This window comes from Arvicanthis niloticus, chromosome 1, assembly GCF_011762505.2.
Source record: "Arvicanthis niloticus isolate mArvNil1 chromosome 1, mArvNil1.pat.X, whole genome shotgun sequence".
NCBI classification, from domain to species: Eukaryota; Metazoa; Chordata; class Mammalia; order Rodentia; family Muridae; genus Arvicanthis; species Arvicanthis niloticus.
The window spans coordinates 118956160-118983637 of record NC_047658.1 but is presented as its reverse complement, the minus strand read 5'-3'; the positions used below and the strand labels follow the sequence as shown (position 1 = coordinate 118983637).

Genomic DNA, 27478 nt, shown 5'->3' with positions numbered 1-27478 from the left:
CTGAGAGACAAGCGAGGAATTTCCAAAGGAAGGCTCCAAATGAGCTAGTCTTGCACCACGGTATCCCTGGCGTGATGTGCACACTCTTTTTTATAGCTTGGCCCTAGGACTAGAATGGCTGCGGTCCTGAGTGTCCCCTTCAGACCCTACAAATAGCTGAGTTGTTTTCCCAAAAGTCACCCTTTGTCAGGACCTTAGTCGTCTGTAGATGCGTAGCTCTGTGTAAGCATCAGACTTGATCCATCCTCACTCGCCCAGAGTGACAAGCCCCAGGAAGGGATAGGAACAAACCAGCTCTGAGAGGTGAACGCCATTCCCCTTTGGCCGAGGTGGTTATGGGGACGCTGGGAGATTAGCTTCCAGCCTAAGAAAACCACGCCACCCTTTGTTATACATTAGAACTTTTGTTGCTAGTGGCAGAGCCCAGCACAAATTGGCTTCTGCAAAATGGTAATTGCTGGGTCTTACAACGAGAAGTCCAGAGGCCCTAGTGATACCAGGCCCAGTGTCCTGCAAGACCTCCTCCTTCATTTGAATCTGACTTGTATCCACACAAAACAGCTCTAATCACAACGGGAAGGAGAGACACTTTGTTCTGAGCCAAGTAAGAGTGACCACGACATGAAACACAGATTTATGTTGCCGTAAATAACATGTTCCAACATAGAAGTGCTTTTGTGAAGTTTGTAAAGTAACAGAGCAAGGCCTACACCAAGGCATTTTTCAAATACATTTCTGGGACCATCAGGTAAGTGGGTAATGAGAAATTGGGGGAAATCTCTGCTTGGGTCTGAGATGTTATTTGACTACACTTTAGCTTTGGGGTCTGCTGAGTGATTGCATCCCAAAAGGCTTACCTGATAATCACATTGATAGGAGGTAAGGCACAGAAGTGAGCAACGGTTACTAAGGAGACTAACGATAATTATGAGACAATTTGACCCTGAATCTACAACATCCCAACTCAGGAGACTAATGATAATTATGAGACAATTTGACCCTGAATCTACAACATCCCAACTCTCCACAGTCAAAAAGATCTAATCCATCATCAGCCCTATAAACAGAGTCGTGGCAAATTTTTTTTTCTGGGAACTTCAATTTCATGAGTTTCTCTTTTGGGTCATCGAATTTCAACAGGATCTCCCAACTTTTCTATTTCATATTCTAGATCTAAAATGATCATCATAATTCCCATTGGTCAGAACTCCCTCCCCTTTACTACTTTATGGTCACATAATCCACCTTCATCAATCAGGTTTTTTTTTTTTTTTTTGAGACAGAGTACTCGGGTCTCAAGTCAACTCCGCTATCCTAGACATCTCAAAGTAGTCAAGAGTAACCTCCCACGTCTGTCTGCCAAGTGTCACAGTGTTATGCCATGCTGGAGAGAGAGCCCAGGGCCTCACACATGCTAGACACACACAGTACCAGCTGAACCACATCCCCTACCTTGAGCACAGTTACTATAGAAGGAATCGGGAGAGAAGGCAGCTATAACAGGTGACTTGCTTGAGGTGCTACCTGCCAACTCTTTGGATGCTAGCAAACATGACAGGGTCTCAATGCTGCTTGTTTTGCAAATATTTCATTTTGCAATAACACGAAGTCAGAGTGAGGACTGTTAACAGCAGCTTCCGGGAGGGAAGCCTGCTTGACACTGTTTCTCCGTGGTTGGGAAAGAGAGCCAGCCAGGGCAGTGAACTTGACTGTTTTTGTCATCTCTTCTATGCTGGGTGATTTTTTTTTTTTTTTTTTAATTTTAGCTGACAAGCAGACTCCATTTTGTGCCTCATTATACACAGAGACTGGATACTTCTAAAGCTAAAGCCCAAACAACCAAAACCTGAGAAATTGACAGAAGTCTGCTGCAGACCAAACACTGGGTCAGTCAGTGCCAAGCTGGGTGGTAGACCTTTTGAATAACCAAACTTGGAGCCTGATAGGAGGGAGGGAGAGCGGTGACAGGAAATGGTCTTGTGTGAGAAGAGGCACTAGGAAGGATGCCTTGACTTGGCTTCATAGAATCCCCAAAGCAGCCTCAGCACTAGTTGGAGGTCAGGAGACCTCTAGATCCACAGGCTAGGCCAGGAGGCCACAAAGCTAACCTTTCAACTCTTCAACTGGCCACTTCCAGCTACCAGACGAGACCTCACAGCTGGAAGACACTTTGTCAGGACTCAGCCTGGGACTCTCTGATTCTAAGTCCCAGTTCATGCTGTCTCAATAAACCACACTGACCTTGGCCAAGTCCTTCTGTTTTCTGGAACTCAGTTTTCTATGCGTAATGCCAAGGACAGACCCAGAACTCATCCTCCTTCAAGATCCTCCATGATGGGGCTAGAGAGATGGTTCACCAGTTAAGTGTGTCTATTTCTCTCAAAGGGAACCCAAGCTCAGTTCTTAGCACCCATGTCAGATAACCCACAACCTCCTGTAACTCCAGCTCCAGAAGATCTGATGGCCCCTCTTCTGGCCTCTGCATAGACATGCACACGCACATACACTTGAAAATAATAAAACTAAAATATTTCAAAGAAGAAAAGAAACCATAACTGAAAGAACATTCCAGAGAGGGGGGATTTGCCATTGCAAGGACCTGAGGTAATCAAACTCAACGCCTACTTGCCCATCTCCAGTCTTCCCTCTGTACTTGAATACAACACTGTCACCCAGGGGACCTCTGTACCGAATTACCACTGTGACCTCAAGGCCTCATTCATACTTGATTACCGGCCTCAGAGTGAATGGCTGTCGGTGATCCAGGTAGGGTAGTCAGGGCTGTCAACAAAGCCACGTTTACTCTGGGCTCAGGCTACATTGGATAAAGCCTCCTATCTCCATGTCTACCTGTAACAATGGCTCTGCTTTCTTGGTTTGCTTTGTCTGCCCTCCAATTTTCCTGGAAGGTGCACCCAGCCCCTGATAGAGCTAGGAAGAGTGTAAACACACTTGTCTAATCTTCCCCAATGTGACCATGTGGCAGCCAGTGATGGCCCCACCCTTAGTAGATCCTGCTTGCTACATTCCTCCCAGTAGGTGAACAGGAACTTAGCATCAGCATCTGTCCTAAGGCCTATGCCTGGCAGTCACTGGGACAGAGAAGTGCCTGGCCTTTTCCAGCGGCCTGTCCTATTTCCCAGCCAGATCCCTGTCAGGAGCCCCTCAGGAAGCATGTATGGTCTCCTCCCTCTCCAGAGCACCCTACACTCTGAGCATGCCCTTGAGCAGCAGAGGCAAAAAGTCCTGGATCTCAGCCTCATCTGAGCTGCTCAACTCAACCATGGGTTCCCCAAAGAAAGATGAAAATGTGTTTCCAACCCTAAAACATGATGTCACTTGCAAGTTCACATTCAAGAACTGTACAGTCAAGTAACAACAATAACATCACATACAAAACAAGTCTCATAATATTTTGAGTAAGTTCAAACTTCTGTGTTGGGCTACACAGATTCTTAGCTATCCCAGGGTGTGTGCAGACCACAGGGTAGACATGGCTCATAGGACAGATGGTTCCAGTTGGCAAAGTCCAAGTAGAAGGTGCTTGTCATTTTATGAGCCATTGCCGTGCTGACACAGGAGTGGAGGAAGTGCTGTGGGCTGCCAAGCTGGGCATGGTCCAGCACTAACCTGTAGCACCACCTTCGGCTTCCTGCTGCCAGTCCAGCTGTAACTGTTCCTATGGTCCCTGTTTCCTTCTGCTCCGAGGCAGTGGGTCTGGTGAGCTGTGGAGACAAAGAACTTCAGTGTGTGGCAGCTGCAGACCTCTGAAAGCCGCTCATACTACTGAGCATCTGTCTCCCCTTCTCAAGACTCTCAGCATCTATTCCCCACACCATCCCAGGAAGAGATTGCCCAAGCCAAGAAATCATGAATTTTGGTTCTCTCTGCCTTACCTTACAGATCCTGGTAAGTTACATGCTGCAGATCTCAGTGTCCCCTCTTCCAAAGAAAGGAATCGGGCTTGAGAAACACCAGCCATTCCCACCAAGTGCTAAGCTGACTAGTAGGACAGTCTGATAAAGAGGAACTATGTTGCTCAGGACTCTATGGCTTTATCCAGAGGTCACAGGTGCTGGGATCAACTGGTGATGTCAGCTTGACACTCAGGATGGAGAAGGCAGACCAGGTGCCACCTACCTAAGTCACAACCTACCTGCCACCAATAACCAGAGAACCCATGTGTCCACAGGACACTCTGCCACTGGATTCTGTGAGATGTCATGAAGCAGAATTTACCAATGGGAAATTTGAGGACTCTCCAATAGAAACCTGATCCAAGGGGACAAATCGCCTCCCCTAAAGGATGGAAAACAGGATGAGAACTTTGGGTCCCAGTCATGCCAGTGAAGGGCAGGTAAATTTTAAGATAAGAGATACTCTAAGTGTTCAGAGATTTTGAGGTGATCTCAATACCCAGAGTCATCAAAAGACCACTGGATGCAGCCATTCCCTTTCCTGTAACACAGTAGCCATTGTGTAAGGCTGCCTCATCGGGAACAGGACTCCAAAAAGAAAGGACCAGGTCCAGCCTCCAGCATCTCTGTACCAGAAGATATGTGTGGGATGGGCCCTGGTAGGTGCTGCCTCAGCCCGAGGCCTGCTTTTCACTGCCGGTTGATCTGTTTACTTTAGGCCCTCGGCTCATCTCATACATCTCGCTGCCGTGGGTGACCCTTTCACCAGCTCTCCTACACTTCAAACCCACGGTTCCCTTCTAAGGTCCCTTTCTCCTCTGATCCCTCATGTATCCCAAGCCAACAATTCTCTGTGTTATTTGATTGTAGTGTCACTCCACTCTTCTTTCCTTTTAAAACAGCCCTCTGCCTCAGCCTGGGCTCTCTCCCGCCCCCTGTAGATGGTCCCAATGACAAGAAAGTCAGAGAGAGGAAGAGCCTTCTTGAGAAGAGTTACTTCTTAAAATTGCCCCATCTCTCCTACTTCTCAGCCTTGCCATAAACTCATCAAAGTTGCAAACCAGGTTAGGTGACTGAGGGGAGAGGAAGCAGGGCACAGGGCTTCCAGAGCAACTTGGCCAGTACCAGGCTGCCCAAGTCTGCCCTTCTCATACCTCTGGGCATATCACCAAAGATAAGGACTTCAAAATGGACATGTTAACAGATGTGATAGTATACCTGTGTAATCCCAACACTTAGGAGACAGAGGCAGGAGGACCATCGCAAAGTCTGAGGCCAGCCTGGCCTACATGCAAGTTCCAGCCCAGCCAACAGAACCCTATCTCAAACAAAATTAAAGTAACACCTAAAAATGGGAAACATTTCAACTTATTACAAAAGTAATTTTAAAGGTACAAGTTAATAGTTGTCCCTTAACCCAACACTAGTAATAGGGACAATGTGCAGATTTCCAGCCACACCCCTTCTTTTTTTCAGACAGTCTCATTTAACTCAGTGGGCCTCCAACTCCCGTGTAGCCAAGGATGACTTTGGAATTCTGATCCTCTGCCTTTTCCTCTCAAGTCTACAATTACAGGTGTGTGCTACCACATCTGGTTTTTGGAGGGGGTGTTTTGGGGTTTTCAATTCAGTCCTGGAGCTCCAACCTAGGGTTTCGTGTGTTCTAGGCAATCACTCGGCCAACTAAGCTATACCCCTAGCCCCCATGTCCCCCTTTTAAAAGTTTATCTTTTATTTATTTTCATTGGGCTATTTTTTGCAGGAGAGTTATTTTTACTGTAAATACTTTTGTACTTCTTCAGTACCTAGGAGCTTTTAAAATGCTTGTATATAAGCACTGATACTCTATTTATTTATTTAATTTATTTATTTAATATATATATTTATTTAATATATATTTAATACAGTACACACTGTAGCTGTCTTTAGACACACCAGAAAAGGGCATCAGATCCCATTACAAATGGTTGTGAGCCACCATGTGGTAGCTGGGGATTGAACTCAGGTCCTCTGGAAGAGCAGTCAGTGCTCTTAAGTGCTGAGCCATCTCTCCAGCCCCACACCCCAAAACTCTTTTATTCTTAATAAATTTAGTCTTTATTTGGAATGATTATTATTTGTTATTTGTTTTGCCTTTTTAACTGGGGGAAGGACAGACAGGGACTCACTACATAGCTCAGGCTGACCCAAAACTTACTATGAAGCCCAGGCTGGCCACAAACTTCTGCCTCAGCCTCCCTAATGCTAGGATCACAAATCATGAACCTAGGCTCAAATTTTCTTTGTTTGGTTGGTTGTTTGTCTTGAGAAAGGGTCTTATGCAATCAAGGCTGGCCTTGAACTCCTGATCCTCCACACTCCCTCTCCCAACCGATAACCTTCCATACACACCTGATTCCTATGGTGCCAGAGACGGAGCACAGTGAGTGCTGGGCAAGCACTGAACTAACTGAGCTTCAGGCCCAAATGCCTGCCTCTAACAGCAAGCACTCAGTATCCATTCCCTGTTTGAGTTTCCTTGGTTCTAAAATTCCTTTAAAGGGCTACAACATGGCCCAATGGCACAGTGCTTGACAGCACTGCAAATAAAGTGGTTTTTAATCATTCAAACTGTGAATTGGGCTCCAGAGTACGCCCATATGCACTACATATGTTTGCTGGTTCCTACGACATTTTATAGATAAGTCTCCCTTTTATGCCATGTCAGAGGTGGTTTAGTGGTTAAGGGCGCTTGCTGTTCTTGAAGAGAATCCAGATTCAATTCCCAGCACCCACATGGTGGCTCCCAGATGTCTATAACTCCAATTCTAGGGCATCCAACACTGTTTTCTGACTTCCATAGACACTAGGCATGTTCATGGTGCATAGACATACAAGTAGGCAAAACACCCACATATATAATTTATATATTATATATTATATATATTATATATAATTATATATATAACTATATATATAATAAAACAAACATTTTTTAAAGTGTCTGGGGTGGGTGGGCAGAAGATAGGTTCAGTAGTGAATGGTGCTTGTTGCTCTTACAGAAGACATAGATCAATATTGAGTGACTCACAGCTACTTGTAACTTCAGCTTTGGGGGATCCAACACCCTCTTCTGCCATCCACCCACATGTATCTGTATACACATAAATATATGAACAAGCACAAATACACGTGTGCACGCACACACACACCCCTAAATTTTAAAAATTTAAAGTGTTGGGGGACAGTAAGATGGCTCAGCAGGTGAAGGCATTTACTGCTAAATCTGATGCTTCATGTTCTGTCTCCGGGACCCACATCGTGGAAAGAGAGAATAAGCTCCCACAAGTACTGTGACTTCCATACAATACTTCCCCTGCCTACATAAAAATTAAATGTAATTTCTAAAATGTGTGTTGAGGGGCTGGAGATGTGGCTCGGTTAGTAGAGTATACTGAGAATGCTCAGAGCCCTGGGCTCCATCCTCTGCACTGCTCTGCATAAGGCATAAACCAGGCAAGGTGGCTCATACTTGAAACCCTAGCACCCAGGAGACAGAGGAGGAAGATCAGAATTTCAAAGCACACTGGGTATATTCCAAGTTCAAGGCCAGCCAGGGATAGAGGAAATGCTGCCTCAAAAAAAAATGTATTTGGACCACCAAAATCCAGAGTACCAACGGAAGCACATGTGTCATGGCAAGGACATGGGACCACAGTGGCTCTCATTAGTGACTAGCAATGGATGGATTAGCATAGCCACTTGGGATGATGGCTTGATGGGTCAGTGTGCAAAAGGGAGGCATAAGAGGCGGTCCTCCCACAACTCCACCTACCACCAAGCCGTGAGGTCAGACCGCACTGCCCACTGTTGTCCCCAGAATGAGTAAAGAGAACAAGGATCTTAGACTCCTGTGGGGAGAAGAGTATTATTCTGCATTCTATGCTGTACTGCCAGTTTAAGGAGGTAAACATCTGTATCCCAGGCCAAAGGCTCCCAGGGGTGCTTTTCTGACAAAATGCTTAAAAAGAATAACTATTTATTTGCATGTCTGGATGGGCAGACAAACCTGGGTCCTATCAGCAGAGCTGTAATAGGTGCTCATCCCGTAGGAATCTTGTTTTAAATCATGGCTTTTTCTCACCTGGAGGCTGCCTCAGATTACACAGCTAGGCTCAGCCCCTAGACTGCACCATGTTCTCGATATCAGCCCACAGCTGCATGCTACATTCTCCATGCCTCTCCCCGACCGGATATAAGTCAGGGTTCCTGAGAGCCCTCCTTGAGTTTGGATCATTTGTTTGAGAGATAGCTCAGCTGTTAAGAGCACTGGCGGCTCTTCTAGAAGTACTGGGTTTCGAGCAATCACATGGAGGCTCACAATCATCTGTGATGGGATGAGAGAGAGAGAGAGAGAGAGAGAGAGAGAGAGAGAGAGAGAGAGAGAGAGAGAGAGAGAGAGAGAGAGAGAGAGAGAGTGTCAGAGTCCAGGGAGACCAAAAGAGGCCATTGGATTCCCAGAAATGGTGGGCTTCTGAGTCTGCAGCACTACAGGGACCTGTACCAGTTGGTAAGCTCCCCATCCCCAAACTCTGTCTATCTGCTTCTCTAAGGAGACTTTGTCACAGCTGCCTCAGCAAGAATGTCAAAACGTAATAATAGAACAGAAAGCGTAAAAACTAAGGTTAACGATTTTTCATGGTGTCCTTGCTGCACCTTCTGGGATGAAGAGTGTCTTCTCACTTGCAGGAAGAGACACAGGAGTCAGGAACAATGTATGAAAACCAAAGTACATGCATTGTAATATCCCAGCTGCTAACATTTAAAGAGCGGGGAATTTCACATAAAAAATGCAGGCTCTGATTTCTCTTGGCCAGCCTGGCACTGGCAGGTCAGAGCTGACTCAAGACTGCCCCCTTGTGGTAAGACAATGTGGCCTCATGCCCACCATGGCCACCTAGGCTACTACCCACTCTGCCTCCTAGGTCCTGAACATGTCCATCTTGCTCCAGACTGCAAACTCCATGAAGGCAAGGACTAACTCCCTATCTTCTTTTGGTTTTTAAAGAAAAATAAACTTTTTAAAAGTCTTCCATTTATCATGGATACATTTTACATTTACTGTTATATTTATGTGTTTGTTTGTTTGTTTGTTTTATGTGGGTGGGTGGGTGCCTCTACCACAGAAGTCTATGGAGGTTAAAAATTGCTTAAGGAAGTCAGTTCTATCTTCACGCCACGTGAGCCCTGTGTGTCAGACTCAGGTTGTCAGACTCAGCCCGCTATGTCTCCCAGTAACCCTCTGTCTAATGAGGACAGTAGAGTCCATGTCACAGGCCTGTTAGGAACTGGTGGGATCTGGCCAGCAGAGAAGCATGTGGCACTTACCTTTGTCATTTTATCCACAGTGTCTTTATCACCAAGATAGCAAGAGTCTCCCCACTCAGTGAAATCAGGTGACTTGGTGCTACGTCCTCAGCCACGAAAACTCCCTAGATTCTGGGAACTTTTAGCCCTTTCCTCTCCTGACCAGGGTAAAGATGTTATCAGGAAGTTTGCATTTCTTATCAGGCCCCATTAGGAGCCGTCCAGGGTCTGATTAGAGCAGGCCAGACATACTTAATAGGCAGTTCTCCACACAGCCTCAGACCTAGAACTTCTCCCTAGCACCGTAAGCCTGAGAAGGCATTATGAAGTGGCTTTGGGTGCTCGGGCTTGTGGCCCTCTCAGAGTGCTTGGTCAAGTAAGTATAAACTGAGGGTTCTCAGCTGCCTCTCTGGCCTCTTTCTTTCCTGTGTAAAACTGTCTGACCCGTTTATTCCCTGACCATCCCACGGTGAAGAAGAAAATGAAGTCCCCCCCGGCCTTCCTAACCTTCAGGTGTCCATACATCAGGGATAGTTTTTCAAGAATATGGAAGGCCCGGAAATCTTGACCAAGTGTGCAGAGTCACCCAACTCCAAGAGCACAAATCACATCCTGCGCTGCGTGGATGTCTCTCACCAGAATCCTTCAGTGCACAGCTTGTGCAGCTTTAGGGGTGTAACTTCTACTTTGTCTTTTAGATCTCTCTCGGCATGTATGTCTGTCTATCTGTCCTTCCCTGTAGATTTCTCCCTACCTCTATTTCTCTCCCTTTGAGCTCAGACCTCATCATTTCCCACTTTAGCTCCCTGGCATTTCCCATTTTTCTCTCATCTCTCACTTCTGATTGAAACAAGGTGGGTTTGAGGGCTGCTTCCATCTGTGTGCAATGGTACATGCCTGTAATCTCAGCTTTTGGGAGGTAGAGATGGGATGATAAGAAATAAAAGGTCATCCTTAGCTATATATCAAGTTTGATGCCAGCCTAGGATGCATAAGACCCTGTTTCAAAAAGAAAAGTCAAAGTGGCAGGAGGCGGGGTTGGGGGGGGTATTACATCGTAGGCCTAGCTTTAATGGTGACCATCATGGTGACCAAAGCTGAATCATAAGGAAAGTGGGGTTGAGGTAGAATGTCCCATCTTCCACCCTTCCTCTCAGGCCACTTTGAGAAAGACAATACACTGGAAAGAGTGTTAGGACAGATGGCAGGTGTTCCTCATCCATCACCTCCACCCCCAGCAGTCATCGGGAAATGGGTTATTATCCCATCTTCTTTACAGAAAGTGAAGCTGAAAAGTTCAGAACGGTCCCATGGCTTGCTCGAGAGGAGCGAATACCAGAGCCTGGACTGGAAATCAGGCACCCTGCCATTGTCTTCTCACAGTGTTCTATGGCCCTTTCCAGTAGTTGTCTTCTTTGGGAAACCCACCATGCAGTTGCAATGCAAGGTGTGGTCCCCCGGGTTGCCTCTTGGCTCCCCACCGCGCTGCTGTCTCTCACTTGATTTCCTTCCGGGTGCTCATTTAAAGAATCCCTCTGATGAAGATTAAGTCCATGCGAGAAAACCTGCGGGAAAGCAGCGTGCTGAAGGATTACCTGGAGAAGTACCCTCGCAGCCGTGCCCACGTGCTTCTTGAGCAGCGCCGGAACCCAGCCATAACTTATGAGCCTATGAGGAACTACCTAGACGTAAGTGTGGCGAGAGCTGGGGCTCCCGAGCGCCCCCTAGGGCTTTTGCCCGGCACTGTGGTCCCTCTGAAGAACAGTGGATTAGGGCTTGGGTTCCTAAAGTCAGAAAAGGTAGGGAGCAGGGGCTGAGATGGCTCAGCAGTTAAAAGCACCCGCTGCCCAAGTGTGATGACCTCAGTTCAAATCCCTAAAATTCACGTAAAATATAAACTGGATGTAGCCACACACGCCTCTGATCCCAGCTGTGGTAGCGGAAACAGGAGAGTAGCTGGGGTTTGTAGCTTGCCAGCCTGGCTCCATGCTCAGTAAGAGATCCTATCTCAAAAGAATAAGTGGAGAGTCGCAAATCAGGATGCCCAGTGTCCTCCTCTGGCATCTGTTTGCACCTGCACATACAGAACACACATGCACCACACACACATACATGAAAGAAAAAAATTAATGGGTAAGGAACAGGGACCTGTGTCCCCCATTGTTCCTCATCCCCCACCCCATCTGGAGCTGTGCTGGCTGATTGAACCAAGCAATGGCCAGTTACTACCACACAGACATCCTGTTCTATGCTGATGAAAGTCACTGAGTGACTATTCTTTTTTACTAAGGTGACTCCCTGGGCCTCAAGCAAGGGTGAACTGTATCCAATCCAAGGCTAGCAAATCCAATTGCAAGTCAAGTTAGGTATCTCAGGTAGAGGAGTCTCCACCTGGCAGATTCAGATTTCAACCAATGAACAGTGAGCTCTGAGATGGACTGGACGCTTGGGCCAACCAGCAAGATGCTGTCATGTCTGATGAGGAGAACCTAGTTTCTTTCTTTCTTTGGGTTTTTTTCCAAGACAGTTATTACTGTATAATTCCAGCTGCCTGGAATTTGCTATGTGGATCAGGCTGTCCTCCAACTCACAGAGATCCACCTGTCTTTACCTCCTGAATGCTTGTATCAAAGGTGTGCGCCACCACACCTGACTAAGTCTTGTTTCCTACAGCGAGCCAGAGAAACAGGCAGAGAACAAATATCTGCTGGGCATGGAAGTGCATGCCTATAATCCAAGCAATTAGAAGACTGAGGCAGGAGAATTCTGAGTTTGAGGCTAGTCTGAGCTACATAGTAAGACCTATCAAAAAGAAAGGGGAAGGAAAGGAGAGAGGGAAAGGCGGTGGGTGGGGGAGGTGTAAACAAATGGCTGAGTGGTCTTGATAGTGACTTTTTTGACTTTGTAGAAAGCAAAGAGTACAGGGGCCTGGAGTGACCCAGAAGGGCTGCCTGGAAGAGGCACTCAGGCTGGACCCTCACAGGTGGAAAGAATTTAAGACCTTTGGGAGAGGATGGAGTGTGCCTAAAAGAAAGCCCTGGTTTGAGCAGAGGCTTAGCAGTGTGGACAGCACTCTGGAGTCAGGCACCCCAGAAGCCAGGGGACAGACAAGGCAGCCAGGCTGGCCCTAGCCACAGCCCTCTTTCCTGCAGCTGGTCTACGTTGGCATCATCAGCATTGGCACGCCCCCTCAGGAGTTCAAGGTTGTCTTGGATACTGGTTCTTCAGTCCTGTGGGTACCATCCATCTATTGCTCCAGCCCAGCCTGCGGTGAGCATTCTGATCTGACCTACCCCACCCTGCCCTGCCTTTCATCACTTCTCATATCCCAGCACACCTAAGGGTCACCTCCTGCCTGTGTCCTGCAGCTCACCACAAAGTCTTCAACCCGCTTCGGTCTTCCACTTTCCTGGTCTCAGGCAGACCCGTGAATGTTGCCTATGGCTCAGGAGAGATGTCCGGATTTCTTGCTTATGACACTGTCAAGGTAAGCTGGGAAGCAGAGGCTGCCACAGGCTGGCTCTGGGTGAGAACACTGCTGAAGGCTCAGCAGGGAGGGCCCTTCTGTTCCAGCTGACCACATACCTTGTGGGTCCTCCACCATCGAGTCCTTCCAGCTACAGGTGCCCAAGGCTCAGATTTGTAGCTCCTTCCCCAGAGGGAAGGTGTATAAAAATAAACCACTTTATACGCCACATAATTCCAGACAATAGGCTTTGCACATTCTTCGAAATAACTCCACTGGTTTTCTCGATAAATCCAAGGCAGATATTGCTAGAGCTTCATTCCACAGACAAGTGAACAGAGAGCCAGTGCTTTGTCCAAGGTCACACAGCTGGTAAGCCAAAGAGCTGGAGAGTGACCTAGAATAAGTAGGCAGGCAAGTGAGACGTGCTCTCAGGAGACAGCCTGTGGTTTAGGCCTCTGGGAGCAGCCCAGGGGCCTTGGAAAGCAGGAAAAGCAGAGCACAGATTCAGGAGAGCCATGCTCCATTAAAAGATTGTTACCTGAGAGGCCTTGGAGGCTTTTGAGAATTAACAAAACCCCTGAGAGTGCATGTGCATGAACACACACACACACACACACACACACACACACACACACACACTTTTCCCAGTCTGAATATTTCTAAGAACCCTGGTAGCTTAATCAGACATGGTGGCACAGCCCTTTAATTCCATCATTCCAGAAGGCAGAGGCAGGCAGAGCTCTGTGAATTTAAAGCCAGCCTAGTCCACATAGCAAGTTCCAGGGCAGCTAAGGATACTTGGTGATCCCAGGCTTAAAAACAAAACTAAACTCAACTAAACACCTGAACCTAAACAACCTAAACACCTGGGCTCTCACCTCCCAAGGGTGCAGAAAAGACAACCATGGATAATGCCCTGAAGGAGATGCCCTGTCCTCCACTCATCTTCAAGGGGGATCCCTTTGGTTACTCTCAGTATCAGTGTAAAGTCAAATGACATCAGTGTATGGACCACAGGGGAGCTGCCCACCCACTCCTGCCTGGGATTCATGTCCAGGCAGGGCCAGAACTCAGTTAAACCTTTCGGACAAGACCATCTCCCTACCCACTCTCCCACCCCAAGCCCAGCTATACCAGAGCCCCAGTTTCAGAGTCTTCTCACCCTCTTCTCTCACAGATTGGGGACCTCACAGTTGTGGCCCAGGCATTTGGCCTGAGCCTGGAAGAACCTGGCAGTTTCATGGAATATGCTGTCTTTGATGGTATCCTAGGGCTGGGATACCCCGACCTTGGCATTCAGGGAATCACGCCTGTCTTTGACAACCTATGGATACAAGGCCTTATCCCCCAGAATCTCTTTGCCTTCTACTTGAGCAGGTGAGCCTGTGCCAGATCAGCCCTTTTTCTAGGCTGTCAGTTGCATTAAAAATTGTTGACCCTCAGATCCTGAAAGTTCCTTAAACATAGTCTAGTCTAGGTGTCTGCCTGTTATAGCCTGGACACCAGATCTGACTCATCGTTTGCTTCTGTAAATAAAGCTTCATTGGAGCATCTCTTTCCATCTTGCCTGCAGCTACTTTTGCATAGCAGCAGAGGCATTGAGCCAATCATTAAGGAGGAATGTCTCCCAGTGTGCACAGCCTCCTGTGCTGACAGTCAGACCCTCTACAGAGAACTTGCTGACCCCTTTAGGCCCATCTCTTCAGTCAGAGATAAGAAAACCAAGACTCTGAGAAAGCGTTTGCCCAAGATGGCCCAGTCTAGTGCTGAGAGAAGTAGAATTCAGGCTCAGCCCTCAGGAGCCTTCCCCATGATGGTCGTCAGTCCATCAGCTCTTCAGCTACACTGAGTTGCTAAGGGACTGAGGAGCTGGGGGACAAGGGAGAAGGCTAAGCACAGGTGACAGAGGCCTGTTGATACTTGTTTCCCACTGAAAGTGGGAGTTGATCCCACATGTGAGAGTGGGACCTGTCTGTGTCTGTCTGTGTCTGTGACTGTGTGTGTGTGTGTGTATGTGTCTGTCTGTGTCTGTTTCTGTCTCTGTCTATGTCTGTCTGTGTTTGTGTCTCTGTCTGTCTCTGTCTCTGTCTCTGTCTGTCTATGTCTGTCTGTGTCTGTATCTGTCTGTGTCTGTGACTGTGTGTGTGTGTATGTGTCTGTCTGTCTCTGTCTCTGTCTGTCTGTCTCTGTCTGTGTCTGTCTGTGTCTGTGTCTGTATCTGTCTGTCTCTGTCTCTGTCTGTGTCTGTGTCTGTCTGTGTTTGTGTCTCTGTCTCTGTCTGTGTCTGTGTCTGTGTCTGTGTCTGTGTCTGTGTCTGCCTCTGTCTCTGTCTGTCTGTGTCTGTGACTGTGTGTGTGTGTATATGTGTCTGTCTGTGTCTGTCTGTCTCTGTCTGTCTGTGTCTGTCTCTCTCTGTGTCTCTGTCTGTCTGTCTCTGTCTAGCTCTGTCTGTCTGTCTCTGTCTGTCTATGTCTGTCTGTGTCTGTCTCTGTCTCTGTCTGTCTATGTCTGTCTGTCTATGTGTGTCTGTGTCTGTCTCTGTCTGTCTGTCTATGTCTGTCTGTCTCTGTCTGTCTGTCTATGTCTGTCTGTGTCTGTATCTGTCTGTCTCTGTCTCTGTATGTCTATGTCTGTCTGTGTCTGTGTCTGTCTGTCATGTCTACAGCTCTGGGCTCTTCTGGAATCTGAGTCCTAGGAAGCCCAGCACTCTAGCATGACCAAGCAGCTCTAACATTAAGCAAGTGGTTCAGTCTTTCTCTGCCCCTTGAGAACTCTTGAGTCTGCTCCAAAATGATCCCTTCAAATACTTTTTATTAAACATCTGCTAAACACTGAGTGCCACTCTGTATACAGTTGGTGTGTGGATACACAGGACGAGGGGGTGGCAGGGTGTGTATGTGTGTGTACAGAAGACAAGGAGACAGTAAACAAAGGAAAGAGGCCTCAGCTAGTAACTGTGCCTGTGACAGCAATACAGCAGGCAGAGAGAATCAATAGGCCTGAGGTCGGGGCAGGGCTCCCTGCACTGAAGCCCAGTGTAAGCTGGAAAAAACACCCTTAGCTACCCTAGGCCTCAGTATTCTGGAAAACGACAATCTAGACAGGTGGGAGTCACATCCTTCTGGGCGCAACTGTAAAGCTGCTCTAGTTTCCCGAGGGGTCCAAGTGCCCAGCAGAATGGTGGGGTGTCCAGAGTCCAGCTCTGTAGCCAATTATCCATATTTGGACCTCAGCTTTGCCACTCATGAGCTGTGTAACTGACCTGGAGCAGGTGCATGGCTCTTCTTGCCTTAACTTCCCTGTCCATGAATAAAGGAGCTCCTAAGGGCGTGGCCGTGTGGGCGTGGCCATGTGGGCGTGGCTGGGTACACCAGAAACACTAAGCAGTGCTGGTGAGATCAGGTGTGCTGATCTGTCCCCAGCTGTCAGCAAGCCCTTCCTCCTCTTCTTCCCTCCAGCCAGGATGAAAAGGGCAGCATGCTGATGCTAGGTGGAGTGGACCCCTCCTACTACCATGGAGAGCTTCACTGGGTACCAGTGTCCAAGCCCAGTTACTGGCAGTTAGCTGTGGACAGGTAAGCAAATGCCTGATTCCTGCCCCTGGATACTACCCCCAACATGTACACACACACACACACAGAGAGAGAGAGAGAGAGAGAGAGAGAGAGAGAGAGAGAGAGAGAGAGAGAGAGAGACCCATGTCCATATATAACAGCATCTACACACACAATCACACACAAGGTCACTGGCATGTACTGACACATGAAGTTATAAGACAGTCACACAGAAACACACCTGCACATGACTGTACAGTCATGGAGACACACATACAGTGCCACATACTGATACACACAGATGTCCTTTCTCTGACACCATAGACACACCCTTGGAAGCCACACCTGTAACCCCTCAAGGTCACCTCAGCAGAATCATAGCCAGAGAAGGTCAGGCCTGGATCTTGAATGCTAACTGAAGGGCAAGGCACCTACAGACCTGGATGGGCAGGAGTCTCTGGAAAAAGCCAATGTAGAGTGGGGTGGGTGGGAAGTGTGGTCTGAAAACGCTAAAGTGAGATTGTGGCCAGGGATTGCTGTTCTACCAGACTGAACAGAGGCACCATGAGTGAGCACCATCCTGGCTTGCCCAGGACTTGGGGCTTCCTGTCCAAAGCAGGTGAAATCCTGGGTCCCTAGTAAGATTATAACACCAGAGAACAGACAGAAGCAGATGCAAGCCTCCATCCACTGATCTGAAAGCCACAAATAAATGTCTCAGCCAGGCAGAAGACTATGGGTGGGAACAGAGAACCAGGTACCTGGGAGCCTAGAACACCTGAGCACATGAGGCTAAAAACTGAGCAGACTCTGCAGAGTCACCAGATGGAGGCTTAAGCATCCTTCAAGGATACCCCGAGCCTGGCCATCTGTGTGGGCTTCCTGGGCAGGAGAATCAACATAGAGGCAGTCTTCTGGAGAGATGGCCTCTTCTGCAGCGAATGGCTGCTACTCTTCTCCCTGCTGTGGAGTGTCTGGTACCCACAGGCACCTACCCTCATTTCGAAGCTGTGGAGTTGGTCAGGCACAAGTGTCCCTTGTTGTTCCTTTCACTCTTTCATTCATTCATTCATCCATTCATTCATTCACATGTTTGCTGAGCATCACTGTATGAGGTGCCTGAGAAAGGCACTTAGTGACTGTACCATCAGGTGGTGTGTACATGAATACACAACCAGGGAGTCCTACCTTGAGTCACCACCTCACTGCTGGCTAGAAATGAGTAAAGGAACCAAGAGAGGGACTGCATTGAATCTGCAGCTGGAAAGGGTGACAGTTGGGCTGGAACTTGGGAGATGATGAGAAACCAGCCAGACAAAGGGTAATGTGCGAAAAGCCCTGAGGCCAGAAACAGCCCAGTGCATTCAGTCACTGAAACAGCCCAGTGCATTCAGTTACTGAGAGGGTGGTGCTGGCGATATAGCACGGTTGGGTAGACTGCTTGACTAACACGTGGGAAACCCTGGGTTTGATCCCCAGCATCAAATAAACCAGGTGTGACAGCACTTGAGAAGCAAAGGCAGGAGGATGAGAAGTATAAGATCATCCTTGACTAGAAATGAGTTTGAGGCCAGCCTGGGCTGTGTAAGACTTTGTCTCAAAACAAAGAAAGAAGGAAAGAAAGAAAGAAAGAAAGAAACAAAGAAACAAAGAAACAAAGAAACAAAGAAACAAAGAAACAAAGAAACAAAGAAACAAAGAAACAAAGAAACAAAGAAAGAGAACTAGAGAGGGGAAAAGAAAAGAAAGAACAGAAAGGAAATCTAAATATGGTGGTACCCCCTGTAGTCCCAGCTACTGGGGAGGCTGAAGCAGAGGGCGTCATCTGAGCTTAGACATTGGAGATCAGCTCAGAAAACATGCTAAGAACCTTTAGTCTAAACAAATACATCAGAAAGGGTAAAGCGACCATGCAGGAGCGTGGGTGTGAAGAACTGGCTGGCAGTTCTGCAGACAGGGAGGGGGAGTGTGTTACTCTATGATAATCCTGGTGTCTACTTTGACCCCTGCCTCTTAGCATCGCCATGAACGGGGAGGTCATTGCCTGTGATGGTGGCTGCCAAGGTATTATGGACACAGGGACCTCCTTGCTGACCGGTCCCCGAAGCTCAATCCTTAACATCCAGAATCTCATTGGTGCCAAGGCTGGTGATGGCGAGGTAAAGGGTCATATGGGAGGGTCACTCTGGGTTTTCCACACAGTACTAACCTCCAGCCAACCCCTCTTTGACAGTACTTCCTCAAATGTGACACCATCAACACTCTACCTGATATTGTCTTTACCATTGGCAGTGTTACCTATCCAGTGCCAGCCAGTGCCTATATCCGAAAGGTAAGGAGTCCTGCAGTGGGGCTGTTCTTTACCAGGCTTGGGCTTCTGTGGGAGAGGAAGGCGCACCCTGATGGTCAGGATGTGCAATTACAGGTGCTGCTAATCTCACCAACAGGGCAAGTGGGGCCCACACAACCATCTTCAAAATCCAGTGTGGTGCTCCCTCCTCCTCCCATAAATACTGAGGGATCAGCAGGCACCACTCTGTTTCCCAGGTTGCAGAGGAAAGATGAGGGTAGCTTGAACTGCAGGATGATCTAGATGGCCTCATGTAAATAGGACCTGGTGGCCCATGCAGAGACAGCTAGATAGACCTGCAGATAAGGGACATGGAGGAGAGTGTGCCAGCAGGCAATTGGATGGCACTAGAAAACATCATCCTGAGTGACGTAACCCAGACCTAAAAGGACATGCATGGCATGCACTCACTTACAAGTAGATATTAGCCATAAAGTGCTGATAACCATACTACAACCCACAGACCCAAAGAAGCTAAATAGCAAGGAGGATCCAAGGGTGGATTCTTGAATCTCACTAAGAAGGGGAAATAAAATAGTTATCAGAGGTAGACGGAGGGAGGGAATTGGGTGGGAGAGGGGGCAGGGAGGGGCATGAGTGAGGATGGGGATCAGGTGTGGGGAAAGCTGGGGAGGGAGGACAGAAGAGAGTGAACAGAAATCAGTGATGGTGGGGGAAGGCGTCTCTAGGATGTGCCAGAGACCAGGGATGGGGCAGGCTCCAGGAGTCTATGAGGGTGACTATCGGAGACCTCTAACAGTGGGAGCAACACATAGTTCTTATGCCAGCCATGCAAGCCACTTCTGCAGCAGCCAGAAGGAGCAGTACAGCTCCACTGAAGGAGGACACAAAGCTAAGTGCTGTGGCTCAGTTGGTAGAAGGTTTGCCTACAGTACAGGAAGCCCTGAGGTTGGCCCCTAGCACTGTGTAAACTGGGCATGGTATGCACACCTGCATTCCTCACCCTAGGGAGGCTGAGGTAGAAAGATCAGAAATTCAAGGTCACCCTCAGCTACATGGGGAGTGTGAAGACAACTGGGCAATATGAAGAAAACCAGGAAGCAGCTGACCAGCCGGCTACTGAGCTCATCATGGCCCTTCTTTGCCAGGATCATTCACACAACTGCCGAAGCAACTTTGAGGAAGGCACAGATGACCCGTCAGAGCCCGAGACATGGGTGCTGGGAGATGTTTTCCTGAGGCTGTATTTCACTGTGTTTGATCGGGCAAATAACAGGATTGGTCTGGCTCCTGCTGCATGAGTGCGGGCCTACTTCAGGGAACGGCCGGGCACACCGCTCAACACAGACTTGACTGCACACAGGGCATTTCATCCAGGGAGCTTATCCCGGGCTATGGGGAGCTCTGCAAAGCCCTGTTCTGTGTAGGGAATAAAGATTGCATTCACAAAGCCACTGATACTAATGTCTGCTCTTGCGCTCTCCCTCCCCCCCCCACCCACACACACCCCGGGTCAATATATGTTGGAATTAGTTTTATTTTGGTTTAGTTTTTGAGACAGGGTCTCTCACTCTGTAGCTCAGGCTAGCCTAGAACTCATTATTGTAGCCCAGGTAGATCTCAAACTTTCAGCACACCTCCTGCCTCAGTCTCCAGAATGTTGGGAAGCATGACTCTATCATGAAGTCTCCATGGTAAGAGAAGCCGAGTCCAACCAGCATGAATGAAGAGAAAGACTTTAGGACTGACTCAAGGAAGGTGCAGAAGAGAACAGCCACAGGCCTGAAAGCCAACACACGTGTGCCCTCCTCTCTTCCCCTTTGATTCTCTCTGCCTCTCAGCATCTTCCTGTTGTACTTTGAGGTCAATGATTTTGCTGCTACCAGCACTGGGATTTTACATCCAAAGGTATCTGATCAGGAAAGACACAGATGATTTTTAAAAAAAAAATATCCTAGCGTAGCAAGAGGACTCTTGGTTGGTCCACCTGGAGTGGTGTGTCCATCCTGGACCAAAAATCTTGGGCAGAGGAGAAAGAGATTCTGTGACCTGGAGGTAGACTGGCAGTTTTTTTTAGAACCATGGAGCTGGGATAAGGAGTAGTCACTGATAAAAGTGGTACCCAACTGTGCTTCCCAGCTTGCAAAGGAAAGATGAGGGTAGCTTGAACTGCAGGGTCGTCTAGTTGGCCTCATGTAAATAGAACCTGGTGGCCCATACAGAGATGGCTAGATGGACCTGCAGATAAGGGACAAAGAGGAGAGTGTGCCAGCAGGCAAATGGATAGAACTAAAAAACATCATCTTGAGTGAGGTAACCCAGACCTAAAAGGACATGCATAGTATGTACTCACTAACAGTAGATATTAACCATAAAGTATAGGATGTTCTAGACAGATAAGAAGGCTTGCGCTGACTCTTCCAGTATCTCTCCCTCTCCTCACTCAGAAAGATGCTTAAAGTATAATTAAAAACAGTTCTGGATGCAGGAAAAACACCTAAATCTTTTTAAAACAAAAGAGGGTATGTTGGGTTTGGGATAGCTTTTCCCACAGGCCCGGGATGGGCAGAGAACAGAAGGAGCAAGAAGAGCAAAGTCACAAGCAGAGACCGTTTCTTCACACTGCAAAAGCAGCTGCTGCAGCATCAGCTCATGCAGTCCATAGTCAAGGGGCATCTACACGTCAGGCCTGCGGTGTACCCTGGGTAGAGGCCTCCCTGGGAGCTTGCCTTTGAGTCACAGAGACAGATCAAGGAACGGGTATAGGGGAAACTTAACAAAAACCAAGGGGGATGACACTGGAAGATATTGAGGTGGGGAGGGGAAGGGCCTCCAGACCACACACAGTGTACAAAGAGGCTACAAGTTCTGAAAGGACAACCCAAAGGGTCACCCAGTCCCGTGTCCTGCCTCCCTATGACGATCCCAGAGATCTTCTGTCCTTCGCCCCATTTCCCACTTCCAGTGTCCTCACCATGACAGCAGGTGTTCATCACAGGAAAAGAGTTGTTATCCTCTATTCTTCTGTGAAGATGGTGAATGAATCAGGTAGCATGAATGAACTATTGCTATTTAAAACCAGAAAACAGACAGTGACGCTTGGTATACAGCAGGGGGTCCAGAGAAGACAGTTCTCCTGGGGACTTTTATTCTACTTTTCTTAGTCATCATGCCTGCCCCCATCAGTGGCCAACCTAAGATAATGGAGGAAGTTAAACATCTTTGGCTTTGGGTGTTGTTTGGGGGGAGGGGTGTTTGTTGGGGGCGGGGGGTTGAGACAGGTTCTCTCTATAGAACCCTGGCTCTGCTGGAACTCACTATGTAGACCAGGCTGGCCTAGTACTCATAGAGATCAGCCTGCTTCTGCCTCCCAACCTAGGCAATAAAGGTATGCATCATTACATGCAGTCTTTTGTTTTTCCAGATACAATATCATGTAGCCCAGGATGGCCTTGAACTCCTGATCATCCAACCTCAGCATCCTCAGTTCTACAATTGCATGTATGAGCCACCATGCCCTAATTAACATTACTTTACAAAAGATAAAGATCTCTAATAGAAGGAGACCTTACATTTGCTGAATTCTTTCTGGATTGAATTGCTTTTCATAGAAACAGCCATAGGTGTGGATCACTGAGTGCTGACACCTGCTGGCCACTGTGGGTACTACACACAAACACTTGCCCAGGTACCACTGTATCTTGTCTTACCTACTTCCACTTGAGCAGTTACTTAGCAACACAAAGCTACTGTCCTATAACCTCCCTGCCCTTAGACCTATTAATCCCACTGTGACAAATATATTTATTTACTTATTTATTAGCTATAAATTATTTGTTGACTGTAATGATTTTCCCAGGGAATCTACATATAACAACCCCCACCCCAACCCAGATTCTAAAAGCAGGGAATTAGAAAGGGGAAGGCATCTACTGCTGTAAAAGTGGTAAGTATTGGCTACACAGAAAACAATAGGGAACAAACTTTGGCCCTCCCTCACCTGCCCCTGCCCCTGCCCCTGCCCCCACCTTCACTGGCCTCTGACATCTTTACTTCACACTAAGGTGCACTTATCTTCTGAGCACTTGGACTGTGAGCTTATGAAGAGAGAGGTTTAGTAGCCCCATGTTTAAATTAGGGACATAACACATGCTCTGAACACATCCTGAGATGAATATTACATGAAATCAGTGTTGAAAACAAAGCGTAATGACGGACAACTCCAAAAACATTTCTAGGATGGATGTTATATGACGTCAGTGTCAAGGGTGTGCCCTGACAGGACCACCCTTGGCATGGCTCCGCCTAAGTGAGGATGGGCACTGCTGACTTAGTGTGCCAGGGCCACTGGAACCAACACAGACAAGGGTGGGGGACAAACAGAAACATGCACTCTCACAATTCTGGAGACTAAAAGTCCAAAGCCGGGGGGTGTTTGGGTTATTTCTTCTGGTGCCTCTCTCCTTGATTTATAGATGGGCCATCTTATTTTAAGGTCTTCTCTGCCCACCCCACCAATTTTACCCCTGCGGTCACACACATACTAGGCCATCAGCAGAGACTCCTATCTGGCATGTCCCAGGAATTGTGATCCACTCAGATGATAGAGTCCTCCTTTGAGGTGTCAGTTGTGGACTGTTGGGGAACAGGCTTGGGCGTATCCAGGAGAGCTGAAGAGAGTCTTTGAGGCCTCAAGGCGGTGGTGAGGGTCTCTGAGAGGTCAGCATCTGTCACTGAAGGTGTTTCTGCCTCAGTCAAGGAGGCAGCAGACAGAGGCCACTGGAATGCCATCCGAGCTCCAGAGACAGAAGAAGAGCTTTTTGGAGTGACCGGTGATGAAGGAGTCCCTGGAATGGCTGGAAGTAGAGTGGGTGGTCCAGGAGAGGCAGGTGACCCTGCTGAAGGCTCAGGGGGCTGGGAGGCTCCAGGCTTCCCAAAGGATGTGTCATCTGGCTCCAACAGGAGTGCAGATGAGGTCTGGGCTACTGGAGGGCCTGGGGATGCAGACTGTCCATTAGACAGGTTTGTTCTTAAAAGCCGCTGCAGGAGCTGGAACATGGGCCGTGCAGGTGATGCTGATGGAGGCCCTGGGCAGGAGCTACAGTTGACAGGGACTTCAGTGTCTCCACGGGGGTTCCGTGCAGCTTTGGCAAGATCTCCATGAGGGGAAGGTTGCTGCTTTTCTTCTAGAGGAAACAGGGAATCTGAACAGAGGTGGGAAAACAGAGTCATGAGGGTTCCCCCTAGTTGAAATGAACCATTCTGGGGATAGACACCATACTCTGTCCTCAGAGGGAACTCCGCACATCTGGTGAGCACCACTGTGAGCTGCCTCCAACCTCCATGGATAGAAGGCTGAAAAGAGACCACGAATGGAAGAGGGCAGTTCACCAAAGCAGCCCTCACAGGAACTTGTAGTGTGACTTTTGGAAAGCACATGGCTCAGCATGTCTCCTCTTGGGTCTTAGTTTCTCCACACAGAGGAGTGCCCGGGAGCAAAGGACACGGAAAGAGTCAGTGCTGGGCCTCTGTCTTCCTACTTGCCAAATGGGCGTCCTAGCAGACTGAGAGCCAGAAGCAGGACTGCACAGGATGGCTTAGCCTAAACCCTCAGGCCAGTGGGCATCAATGACAGGTCACTGCGGGTGCACCAATAACCACAGATGTAATCACTCCACCGTGGCATCTTGCAAGTGGGAGAGATGAATGTGTGGAGTCAGAAAACAGAGGAACACTGTATGTTCCATTCAATTTTGCTGTCCACCCTAACACTATCCAAAAATATACAATCTATTAAGAAAAAAAAACAAATCAGTATTCCATATGATTTAGGCTAACCTCAAACTCACTGGATAGCCAAGAATGACTTGACTTTTTTTTCTTTCTTTCTTTCTTTCTTTTTTTTTTTTTTTTTTTTTTTTTGAGACATGATCTCTCTATGTAACCTTGGCTTGAACTTGAAAGGAAGATTTTTTGGCTCAGGACCCCAAGACCAAGTTCTTAGCACAAAGGAGATTTATTAGCCCAAGAGGAACAGTGGGCAGGCAACAAGAGACAAAGACAGGAGATAGAGGATGAGGAAAGGAGAGAAGAGAACATGGGAGAGAGGGAAAAGGTATTTGTCCTGGAGGACAATGGACTGCCTCTGGTTAGAGAGGAGACAGACTTAGCATATAGGAAAATGACTGTTCATAAAGGGAAATGGGAAACCCATGTTAGGATAGAGTGTTTAACTTTAATCGGGCATGTTAATTAGGTGGGCCAAAGGGGGCTTTTGATTGCTGAACTTCACTACTTTGATAGCTGGACCTTGGTAGTCAACCTCAGGAGGAGGACTTGGCCAAATAAGGGAATAGACCTTGGTGGCTAGCTTTAGAAATGTAATCTAATGGTTTTCAGCAAGACAGAGGGACTTGAGAAGAAAGAGGAAGCCTGCCAGAGCCATGCTTGCTATACTCAAGCTGGCCAGAGTCCCTGCAGAACTCAGTATGTTGACCAGGCTGAGCTTGAACTCACAGAGCTCTGCTTGCCTGCTGGGATTAAAGGCTTGTACCTCCCAGCAGACTTGACCTTTTAGATCCTCCTGCTCTAGGACTATAGGCAAGCATCACTACACCTAATTTCTGTGGTGCTGGGGACTGGTCCAGGGCTTTGTGCACACAAGACAAGTATGGTGAACTAGGTGCAATCCCCCAGTCCCAGCCTACCACCTCTCACATTGTAAGGGTCTGGTTCACAGGGGGAACAGAAGCTGAGCACAAAGAGAAGAGCTAGTGGAAAGTGAAGGAGAAACGAACATTAGGAAAGGATCACGGGGGTGGTAGATGCCGCTGTGAGTGTGCTTTAAATATGTGAACTTAGTAACTTAGTGGTATATGAATTGTGTCTGAGAGAATTATTTTTATTACATTGTGCGTGTGTGTGTGTGTGCCACAACATACTTGTGGAAATCAGAGGACAAATTTCAAGATGCCAGAGGGGAGGGCATCTACCCCATCCCCCACCCTTTCCTAATGTTCGTTTCTTCTTCCTTTCCACCAGCTCTTCTCTGTTCTTAGCTTCTGTTTCCCCCTGTGAACCACACCCTTATGTGTTGTATGTTCTGAAGACCACACTTATATCATCAAGCTTTGAAGCCAGTGTCTTAGCTCACCCGCCCCTTCTGGGTTTGGGCAGTGGTGGTAGTTTTTTGAGTTTGGGATTAAAGGGTGCAACATCACCGCCACCACCAATGGAAGCAATTCCCATTCTCTTTAGATGAAACAGTGGTATTCCATTTATTTATTTATTTATTTATTTATTTATTTATTGTATAAGTGGTCGATCTGCATATAGACCAGCATGCCAGAAGAAGGCATCAGATCCTATTTAGATGGTTGTGAGCCGCTGTGTGGTTGCTAGGAATTGAACTCAGGACCTCTAAAAGAGCGGCCAGTGCTCTTGACCACTACTGAGCCATCTCTCCAGCCTGGTGGTATTCCTTTTACAGAAAGCTATGAGTCGGGGCGAGGGGGGGGGGCGGGAAATAGGGTGTGGTGAGCAGAGCTGAGACAGTGCTTCTGGGAAAAGAGGTTGGCTCAGCATGTGTCCACTTTGGGTCTTAGTTTTCACACGTGAAGGAGTGCCACAGAGCAAAGGATAAGGAAAGAGAGGGTCTGGTACCACTAATTAGAAACTCCCCTCCCCCCAGGCTCTACGACCCCATCTGGAAAGCAGAGATACAGCCCTTGAGCCCAAGCATGCTGGCTGAGTTGCTCAGTGAGTGTTACAGGCTTAGTGGCTGTTGGCTGTGCTGGTGACAGTTTCTGGAGACCTGAGGGCATAATATCTATCCATTGTAGAGGACCCTGTGGTGGGTAAAAGGAAGCATGATCCTCTAAGTCCCCAGTGGTCCCCAGCACTGCTCCCAGCCCTATACGTCCCCAGAGCAGACCTTGAAAGGCCAAAGATGTAAAACAGACACTTCCCAAGAAGCAATATTGGCCATAAGCTAGTGGGGAAATCCATCATCTTTCTGAATGTTGAAAGCATATAAAGAAAACACATCTATGCATTAAGTAAACTGGAAAAATTAGAATTCTAAACAGTTTTGAAGCCATCCTGACACAGCCCACAAGATATGAAAAAATAAAAGTTGCCCCAGGCTTTTCCATAGGAGGCACACTACAGGGATACGGAAGGAAGGGAAAGAGACATGGAGAAAGGGAAGAAAGGTGGCCCAGGGAGATAGAAATACAAGGAAGGAAAGAAGGGAGGAGGGAGGGACATAGGAAGGGAGCTTGAGGTAGGAAAATCAGCCCAAGAGAAGAGGGTAGTTCCCCCTTAACCGACATTTTGTTTTCTGCCACTTCAGTTACCATGATCAATTGCTGTTTTCAGAAATAAACAACTCATATGTTAAATTGTGTACCATTATGAGTGGCATAATGGCATATACCCCATCCCATCCTGTCCTGCCCAGGCTATGACTCATGCTTTGTCCAGTACCATCCATATGTCTGTGTTACCAGTCAGTCAGCTAGGAACCCCTCTGTTGTTGGTTGGACAGTGCTATCAAACAGGGTTCAGTTCCATCCACAGTTTCAGACACATTGAGGTCTCACAGATAAAGGGGAACTTTCCTGCACAACCAGCTGTGGTCCACATGGAGACTTCAGAACTATACAACAGATCACTGGGTCCTGTTTGCAACCGTGCAACAAAGAACCATGTGGACTAGCCAAGTCTGGTGGCACATGCCTGTAGTCTCAGTACTTGCAAGGCTGAAGCAGGAGGATTGCTTAAATCAAGAGTTTACAGCAGACTTGGCAACAAAAAACTCCTGTCTCAAGAGAGGGGTGAGGAATGGTGGAGGCTGGAGATGGTTCAAGGCACAGCACTA

General features: G+C 47.8%; 2 protein-coding genes across 6 annotated transcripts in view; one reads left to right on the top strand and one right to left on the bottom strand.

Moving 5' to 3' along the window:
* The first annotated feature begins 3162 nt into the window (after nucleotides 1-3162).
* LOC117721966 (pepsin A-5) lies at nucleotides 3163-20047 on the top strand. Of its 3 annotated transcripts, none has more exons than XM_076917283.1 (9): nucleotides 3163-3909; nucleotides 10792-10951; nucleotides 12416-12533; nucleotides 12632-12750; nucleotides 13910-14109; nucleotides 16191-16307; nucleotides 18304-18445; nucleotides 18520-18618; nucleotides 19746-20047. In XM_076917283.1, exons 2-9 carry the CDS (start codon nucleotides 10802-10804, stop codon nucleotides 19896-19898), a joined length of 1098 nt encoding a protein of 365 aa, XP_076773398.1. In that variant the 5' UTR covers nucleotides 3163-3909; nucleotides 10792-10801; the 3' UTR covers nucleotides 19899-20047. The 3 variants fall into 3 exon arrangements, with proteins under 3 accessions (XP_076773398.1, XP_076773407.1, XP_034376757.1); XM_076917292.1 differs by lacking the exon at nucleotides 3163-3909 and adding an exon at nucleotides 9540-9639 and having other exon boundaries at nucleotides 18579-18618; XM_034520866.2 differs by lacking the exon at nucleotides 3163-3909 and adding an exon at nucleotides 9540-9639.
* A 1980-nt stretch (nucleotides 20048-22027) lies between these two features.
* Nucleotides 22028-27478, bottom strand: part of Vwce (von Willebrand factor C and EGF domains) — a 30752-nt gene continuing 25301 nt past the window's right edge. For 2 of the 3 annotated variants that reach the window (XM_034521503.2, XM_076917268.1), the window contains exon 20: nucleotides 22028-23801. In XM_034521503.2, the coding sequence (XP_034377394.1) occupies nucleotides 23194-23801 (608 nt within the window). In that variant the 3' untranslated portion in view covers nucleotides 22028-23193. The remainder of the gene's footprint in view (nucleotides 23802-27478) is intronic. The other variant, XM_076917265.1, reaches the window with a different exon arrangement.

Coding starts and splice junctions, on each gene's coding strand:
- LOC117721966 (XM_034520866.2), top strand. CDS start 9,587: ATGAAGTGGCTTTGGGTGCTCGGGCTTGTGGCCCTCTCAGAGTGCTTG. Junction 10,952..12,415: donor CTATGAGGAACTACCTAGAC/GTAAGTGTGGCG, acceptor TCTTTCCTGCAG/CTGGTCTACGTTGGCATCAT. Junction 14,110..16,190: donor TTTGCCTTCTACTTGAGCAG/GTGAGCCTGTGC, acceptor TCTTCCCTCCAG/CCAGGATGAAAAGGGCAGCA.